Source organism: Pseudophryne corroboree, chromosome 10 (assembly GCF_028390025.1).
Source record: "Pseudophryne corroboree isolate aPseCor3 chromosome 10, aPseCor3.hap2, whole genome shotgun sequence".
NCBI lineage: Eukaryota > Metazoa > Chordata > Amphibia > Anura > Myobatrachidae > Pseudophryne > Pseudophryne corroboree.
In genome coordinates, this window is record NC_086453.1 from 100,014,055 (window position 1) to 100,023,307 (window position 9,253).

Genomic DNA, 9,253 nt, shown 5'->3' on the forward strand with positions numbered 1-9,253 from the left:
TGTGCAGGGTAAATACTGGCTGCTTTATTTTTACACTGCAGTTTAGATTTCAGTTTGAATAGATCCCACCCAAATCTAACGCTTTCTGCACATGTTATATCTGCCCTTTCTGCAGTGCACATAGGCCCTCATTCCGAGTTGTTCGCTCGGTATTTTTCATCGCATCGCAGTGAAAATCCGCTTAGTACGCATGCGCAATGTTCGCACTGCGACTGCGCCAAGTAACTTTACTATGAAGATAGTATTTTTACTCACGGCTTTTTCTTCGCTCCGGCGATCGTAATGTGATTGACAGGAAATGGGTGTTACTGGGCGGAAACACTGCGTTTCAGGGGCGTGTGGCTGAAAACGCTACCGTTTCCGGAAAAAACGCAGGAGTGGCCGGGGAAACGGTGGGAGTGCCTGGGCGAACGCTGGGTGTGTTTGTGACGTCAACCAGGAACGACAAGCACTGAACTGATCGCACAGGCAGAGTAAGTCTGGAGCTACTCTGAAACTGCTAAGTAGTTAGTAATCGCAATATTGCGAATACATCGGTCGCAATTTTAAGAAGCTAAGATTCACTCCCAGTAGGCGTAGGCTTAGCGTGTGTAACTCTGCTAAATTCGCCTTGCGACCGATCAACTCGGAATGAGGGCCCTAGTTTTGTCCAACTGCTAACAAGATTGCTGCTGCGATCAACTCAGAATTAGGCCCACGGTGCGATGTGAACCAGACACCATGATCTGAACTAAAAAGATCAAATAGCATGCGATAATCACACCGTGTGTGGGCACCATAAGGCCAGATGATGTCTAAGGACACAATTTTTTTTATTTTTATTTATTAACAATTTCCTATATAACGCAGCATATTCCGTTGACCCTTACAATTGGAAAAACAGTAATAGAACGAAACTGGGTAAAAAGAGACAGACATAGAGGTAGGATACAAATGCAGATATATAGAAATGACAGGGCATCTGATCAAAGTATTGAAGACTGGTTCCATACACTCCACACATGGTGGGTGTCAGTGACTTGTAGGATTGCCACCTCTCCTCCAGGATTTGGTGGCAATCCTCCAGGAGGCTTTTGCCTTCACCCAGATTCCTGGATTCTCCAGGAATAAGGGGAACCTGGGAGCACCAGCAGTGCTCCTTGGCAGCCGAGGAACTCGGTGAACTACAGTGACTGTCTCGCGAGATGATGACATCAAATCTCTGTGTTCAGCCCAGACTGAGCCGAAGCTGCCGTAACGCTGCCATCGGCAGCTCTTTCTCAGCGTTTCCCCGGGCTGCGTCTGCGGACCGCAGACTGAACCGAAGCTGCCGAGATGCTACAGAAACCATATTCCTTAGAAGGTTGGACAATTAGAGTTTTATGGGGGATTACACATAACTAAGACATTTGGGATGTGGCTTCTGTACAAAGATCAGCTTATATTACCCAAACTCCGACTTTACTGTCATGACCCCTCTAGTATTATATATGCTAACCAGTGTCAAAGGTTAATAATAGAGAGCATTTATCAGTGCCATAACTAGGCATTTTAGCGCTGTGTGCAAGAAACGACATTGGCGCCCCCCCATGTAAGACAGGGGCAGTGCGCGCCGTAGGCGTGCAAAAAATATATAGGGGCGTGGCCACAAAATAATAGCAATTCATACTACGGTGCACAGTAGTCTCCATTATTCAAATTACGCTGCACAGTAGCGCCACTACACCAGGTAGAGCCCCTTTTATACATTACAGCAGACAGCGTCCCCCTTTTTACACATTACGGCAGACAGTCCCCCTTTTTACACATTACGGCAGACAGCGTCCCCTTTTACACATTACAGCAGACAGCGTCCCCTTTTTTACACATTACGGCAGACAGCGTCCCCATTTTTACACAGTACGGCAGACAGAGTCCCCCTTTTACACATTACGGCAGACAGCGTCCCCTTTTTACACATTGCGGCAGCCAGTCCCCCTTTATACACATTGCGGCAGCCAGGCCCCCTTTTTACATATTACGGCAGACGGTGTCCCCCTTTTTACACATTGCGGCAGCCAGTCCCCCTTCTTACACATTACAGCAGCCAGTCCCCCTTTTTACACATTGCGGCAGGCAGGCCCCCTTATTACATATTACGGCAGACGGTGTCCCCCCTTTTTATACATTGCGGCAGCCAGTCCCCCTTTTTACACATTACGGCAGCCAGTCCCCCTTTTTACACGTCACGGCAGCCAGTCCCCCTTCACATATTACGGCAGACAGCGTCCCCTTTTACACATTACAGCAGACAGCGTCCCCTTTTTTACACATTACGGCAGACAGCGTCCCCATTTTTACACAGTACGGCAGACAGAGTCCCCCTTTTACACATTACGGCAGACAGCGTCCCCTTTTTACACATTGCGGCAGCCAGTCCCCCTTTATACACATTGCGGCAGCCAGGCCCCCTTTTTACATATTACGGCAGACGGTGTCCCCCTTTTTACACATTGCGGCAGCCAGTCCCCCTTCTTACACATTACAGCAGCCAGTCCCCCTTTTTACACATTGCGGCAGGCAGGCCCCCTTATTACATATTACGGCAGACGGTGTCCCCCCTTTTTATACATTGCGGCAGCCAGTCCCCCTTTTTACACATTACGGCAGCCAGTCCCCCTTTTTACACGTCACGGCAGCCAGTCCCCCTTTTCACATTACGGCAGACGGTGTCTCCCTTTTTACACATTGCGGCAGCCAGTCCCCCTTTTTACACATTATGGCAGACGGTGTCCAAGAGAGAGAGAGATATACTTACCATCTCCCCGCTGACAGGCTCCTCGTGCTGGCAGCTCCCTTGGTGCAGGCATCGGACAAGGAGGAGGAGGGAGGGGGACTGGAGCCGCAGCAGCGCTATTTCATTGGTAGCGCCGCTGCAGCTGTCCCCTCTTCTTCCGTATTGGCTGCCCGGCGCTGCTGTGGATGCTGGGATGGAGGAACCGCATCCCAGCATTCACACGCAGGCGTGGCTGGCCAAACGCCTAGTACAAAATCGCCTAGTGTGTACCCACCTTTAGACCACCCAACTTCTGGTATACGTTTCACTTAGTGGCTCTGTATGAATCTACAGCAGGATTTAATGGAGTCTGAGATCGCTGTATGATCTCGGATGTTTTTTTGAAGGGGCAATCACTTACATGGCATAGTTTTGCTTGTAAAGGTTTGCCCCTTTACAAAAAAACGTCCAAAATTGGCTGGCATTCCGCACCTCCAGGGATCTCGGACTCCATTACATTCCGCCGCTAGTTTGCAGGGCTACACCCAGCTCCCCATCATTAAAAGATGTGAGAAGCAGGAGTTACTCTTGTGTGAAGCTTGTCGCTCCCCATACAGCTGAATTAAGCATCTGAATAATCGCTAATTAGCTGTCTGACATCCTGGAGGTTATCCAACTCTTTGTACACTAATTCACTACTGTGTATCATTAAAAATAGTATCTAAATGACTGCCAAGCAAACTTTACATCTCCTATAGAATAGCCCTGTGATTCTGTGCCAGGGTCTCTAACGCTGGGCGTGGCTAGGAGCTCTCATTGGGTTAGTGGCAGGTCTATCACACCCAGTCCACAGCTTATTGGGTGAGAAACGCCCTCCCACACAGGTTACATCCAATGGGAGGCTCTGCCCTTTGCCTGCTGTGTTTTCACAGAGCAGGATTAGCAATGGGTTGAAGCTAGATCCAAGTGGGCTAAGGGACCTTTTCTGCCAGGGGGAGGAGTCACGACACAAGGGGGAGGAGCTAGGCCAGCGGGACAGTTGCTCTACTATCCACACCACAACTATCACCTTTAGTAATCAGGTGGCGAGCCACTGAGCCCGAAGCGTGGCGAGCCAAGCGAGCCCGCGAGGGTACATTTTGGGTACCCTGTTCGCCCGTAACTCCTCCCCCTGGTGACGTGTCTCCTCCCCTAGGTACGTCAGAAGGTCCCTTCTCCCACTCCGATATAGACTCAACCATTAGCAATGGGACTGATGGAGCTGCAGCTCCAGCCCCACACCCCAAAATAGGCCCACAGCATCTGCAGCAACATACCCTCAAACAATTTACACATAAACATTGATGCAAATTCGAAAAGGGGCGTGGCCACGCCCCATTTCCAAACTGACCGTTTTCATGGAGAGCTCGGAAAAACGCAGGCGTGGCTGGCCGAACGCATGCCGTGTTCATGACGTCAAATCAGGAACTGAATGGTCTGAAGTGATCGCAAGCGCCAAGTAGGTCTGAAGCTACTCTGAAACTGCACAAAATGTTTTTGTACCCGCTCTCTGATCCCTTCGTTCGCACTTCTGCTAAGCTAAAATACACTCCCAGTGGGCGGCGGCATAGCGTATGCAGGGCTGCTAAAAACTGCTAGCGAGCGATCAACTCGGAATGACCACCAATGTCTTCCTGCCAGTCCACCTGCCCCCTCCGGCATCAACAATCCCCACTCCCTAGCCGCGCCGCAGGTGGAACAAAAGCTGCTGCGGCCACCGGCATAGATGTGTATGAAAGCGGCGCAGCGGAAGGCTTTCATAGGCCTCCCTGCGCCGCATACTCTCTGAGCCCCGGACCCTGCTCTGCGTGTGATGTCACAGAAGTGCCTCCCCACCACAGCCGCACCCAGATCCCCAGAGGCCCTGACTCCGCAACACAGCACCTGGCCTGCCGACCTGGAAGCCCCGAGATGGTTAATGTAGCGGATAGAGAGGGTGATATCGCGGAGGGTAATGTATGGACGCTGAATCAATGTAAAAGGTGACAGTGCTGTGCACTGCAGTGGGTGTGCAGTCAGGGCCGTTGCTAGAGTGTTCGGCGCCCCCCTACAAACTATACATTTGCACCCTTGCATACTTTACAAATGCACAGCGCACATAATGACTCCTGTAGTAGAGACACTTACACATGTAATGCTTCCTGTACCAGAGACGCTTACACATGTAATGCCCCTTGAACCAGTGACGCTTACACATGTCACGCCCCCCTGTAACAGTGACGCTTACACAAGTAACACCCCCTGTAGCAGTTACGCTTACACACGTAACGCCCTCTGTACCAGTGCCGCTTAGACACGTAACGCCCCCTGTACCAGTGCCGCTTACACACGTAACGCCCCCTGTACCAGTGACGCTTACACACGTAACGCCCCCCCTGTACCAGTGACGCATACACACGTAACGCCCCCCTGTACCAGTGACGCTTACACACGTAACGCCCACCTGTACCAGTGAAGCTTACACACGTAGCGCCCCCTGTACAAGGTAGGAGCTTAGCTGCTGACAGGAGGAGAAGCAGGATAAGCATTACCCGCCCCTCCCCCACTCACAGTACCTCTGGGCCCCATCCGCGGCACCCCCACACACCCCCTCCAGCACCCGCGATAGCTCCGGACCCCCTCCTCCACCCGCAGCGACCCCGCACCCATACCTCTCGACGCATCCGCCCCTCCCCCACCCGGGGCAACCCTGCAACTGCTCCTCCCCCACCCGCAGCGGCTCCGGACCACCACCCACGGCACCCACGCACCCTCCCCCACCTGCGGCACCACCGCAACCGCCCCTCCCGTGGCACCCCAGGATCCCATCCGCCTCTTCCCCCTTCCCCGCACCCTCTACTCCCCCAACCAAAGCACCTACTAGGTGATTCACCAGTCCCTGCGTCCGCTGTTCACGCCGTTGCAAAGGGCTTCCACCCCTTAACCATTGCACGCCCTTTGTCCGTGCAATATTTAACCACTTACACAATTATGACTGGATGTAATACTCCATATAATAAAAATATTGCACGCCACAAGGGTGTGCAAGGGTTAAGGGGGCGTAGCCCCTTATGACAGTGTGAAGAGCGCCCGTAGGGTGCGATGAATCACCTAGTTTAAAAATAAGTGCACATACAGAAGAACACAAGTTAAAGGGGGTTTGTATATATTACCGGCGGACGTGATGCGGCTGTCCATATCCCAACAGTGGCATCCCGCCCGCCAGAATGCCGGCAGCGGGACAAATACTAAGAGTCCCCTTGTGGGCTCGGTGGCTTGCTCACCACAGGATCTATTCCCACTCTATGGGTGTTGTGGACACCCACGAGTGGGAATAGCCCTGGTGCGCCGGGATTCCGGCTGGCGGCATTGTCGGCTGGCGGGATTTTGGCGTCAGGATCTTAAATGCCGGGATCCCAACCGCCGGCAAATTGACTGCATCCCTTTAAAGGTACTCGCACCTTCCCTCTTCCATAGACAGAGGACCTTATTCAGCAAGGATTGCAGTTTCTGCTAAAAAGCAGTTGCTACTGCGATCAAATAATTGCTGGCCAAAAATATAGAAAAAACGCCCATTGAAGAAATTGCGAATACATGGCATGGGGCTGATCACAAAACTATACGCAATTACCAGAACATTGAAGATTTTTCCTTTCTGCGCCAGGCAAGGTCATCCACAATTCTTGCGACACAAGAAGCTGGAAGTGGTCTTCGCTGACGTCAGACGCCCTCCTTAAAAACGCCCGGGCACGCCAGTGGTTTTTCAGACACACCCAGAAAACATCAGGTTTCCGCCGAGAAGTTCCGGCTTCCTGTCAGTTAAACAGTGTCTGCATTGTGATCACAATGTGTACGCAATTTCTTGTCACTATTATTACTCGCGCGTGCGCAATGCAAACGCTGTGCATGCGCAGTCGTTTGATAATCGGCCAGATTGCGAGTCGCAAATTTTGCAATCCTTACTGAATAAGGTCCAGAGAGCCTATCTCAGAACATCATAAAGAGAACCTGGATCTCAGCATGGCAATACAATAACATTTCTATGAGTGCGTACAGCGTCAGGAACACAATTCCGATTTTGACATTTCCCTGTTACACTGCTGTGAAGAAACATCAGATCAGGAAGATCAATGGTTTCTATCAGTTTCCGAGTCCATTACTAGGCAGGAGTAATTTACATGACAAATATGTTCCTTTATGGACTTTTCAATCCCTCGGTGATCAGTGCTGTAAATGTAAGACATTTTCTTGCCCATTAAGCCCCTGCAAACTTTATTTTGCACATATTTCCTGAACTTTGGGTATTTGTAAGAATTTCCCCCTGTCCCCATTCATTGGGCTTTAATCATTTTTGAGAAGGTAGTCATGTATTAACTTGCAGAAATAATCGATCTGTTTTTTTAACAAAAGTACTGATACCCTGCAGGACTGCAATGATTTGTGAGCAACAGGGACATTTATTACAGCTCTGTGTATAGGCACAGTATGTGATTGAGGCCCTGGGACAGAGCTTCCTGATGCAATTATAAATAACGTATAAAGGCAGACCGCACTCACAAAGGCGCTATACTAGTCTGTAGGCTGTGAATCACACAGTAACAGTATAGGGAAAACAGTTACAAGTTTTAAAATATCCCGCGCTGGCCGCTGATAGGCTAAATACTGTACAGGCTTGACGAGAAAGCCAATCACAGGACAGAGTCCCTCAGACACTCCTGCATACCGTTCCTACGCCCGCCAAAACTGACCAATGAGAGCGGAGATCTGCGCTATAAAGGAGACTCTCGCTGAGTCCACTGCCTCAAACATCCCCAACTCGTACGTACGTAGTATTTGCATTTCGTGATCCAGCACCATGTCAGGCAGAGGAAAGACCGGCGGCAAGACCCGTGCCAAGGCGAAGACCCGATCCTCCAGAGCCGGTCTCCAGTTCCCCGTCGGCCGTGTGCACCGCCTGCTCCGGAAGGGTAACTATGCCGAGCGTGTCGGCGCCGGAGCCCCGGTGTACATGGCCGCCGTGCTGGAATATTTGACCGCCGAAATTCTGGAGCTGGCCGGGAACGCGGCCCGTGACAATAAAAAGACCCGCATCATCCCCCGCCACTTGCAGCTGGCCGTCCGCAACGACGAGGAGCTGAACAAGCTGCTGGGTGGGGTGACCATCGCCCAGGGCGGCGTCCTGCCCAACATCCAGGCCGTGCTGCTGCCGAAGAAGAGCTCCAGCGCCGCTCCCGCCGTCGGGAAGACTTCCGGCAAGGCAACTAGCAAGGCATCTGGCAAGAAAGCGTCTCAGCAGTCCCAGGAGTACTGAGCTCTACTAACCCCACCGATACCGACCTCCAGCGACCCAAAGGCCCTTCTAAGGGCCACCCACCCCTGTAAAGGGGCTGTAATGTGCCAGCGTGTGAGTCTTATTCATGTGCGAGGGAAACGCCGATATGCATAGACTATAATAGGGGATAATACATTCACTCCTACTTATGTGTTTTTATTCTTGTGTTTTTTTTATGTAAAATGTTGGTGGGTATGCTATTGTATAGTGATGTGGCGGGAACCCCATCAGATGCTGCTATGGGCCGGGGCGGTAATGTACACTGGGACTAATATAATGGAATGCAGAGTATTCTGCAGGTCTATTGTGTTATTTTCCGCCTCGGGGCAGGTGTTTGCTTTCACGGCAAATATCCCACACAGTTTGCGCATGGACAATATACCGTGTGCTGGCTGCGGGAACGTCCTGTAAATCACAGCACAAATCTAGTAGCCCTTCATTATTGAACTAAGTGCACAGTTGCACACGTTATCCTTGTCCTAGGGATGGCCATCGGTGCTAGCCATCGATGACATACAAACCATCGATGGCTTGAACCACTCGATCGCCACAGCTGAACTGTGCTTGTCGGGCCGTGGGCCAATCAAATATGGGGGATGGCCGGAGGTGCTAAGCTCCCTGCATGAAGAGAAAAAAAACTGCAGTTTGCCATGGCAAAACAATCGGCCACCGGTAGTAAACCATCGATGTTTGGCGACTGTCGATGGCCATCCCTACTTTGTCCTATATTATAGGACTACATAGAAAACTTGCACAATTTAATGTTTCGAAACTTGTAGGAACAGACTTAGATCTTAAAATCCAGAGGTCAGCTTTAAATAAAAGTAACCATTCTAGGGTTAAGCAGTGGTGTACTAATACATATTACTTACCTGAGCTAATTAAGGGCAAATGTATCAAACCTAAGTAGTGATGAAGTTGACTATACCAACCTATCAATTTATAGAAATGATAGAAGCTGGTTATTATGGGCTTCAAGAGGTTCTCAAACGTGGTCCTCAAGGCACCCTAGGGATGGACATCAGAAGCCTGTCAAATGATGCTGGGCTCTCGTCAACGAATCGCTGCGACGGTAACTGAATATCGCAATCACAGAATTCAATAGAAAAAAAAATCAGGATTTGTGCATGGTCAAACCTCTGAAGCGTGGGCGTGTATCCGTGAAATCT

The 9,253-nt window shown here is 50.7% G+C and overlaps 1 protein-coding gene across 1 annotated transcript; it reads left to right on the forward strand.

The window, feature by feature from the left end:
• Positions 1-7,536: 7,536 nt before the first annotated feature.
• LOC134965057 (histone H2A) lies at positions 7,537-8,233 on the forward strand. The gene has a single exon (XM_063941629.1). It carries the CDS (start codon positions 7,608-7,610, stop codon positions 8,061-8,063), a length of 456 nt encoding a protein of 151 aa, XP_063797699.1. The 5' UTR covers positions 7,537-7,607; the 3' UTR covers positions 8,064-8,233.
• Positions 8,234-9,253: the final 1,020 nt, after the last annotated feature.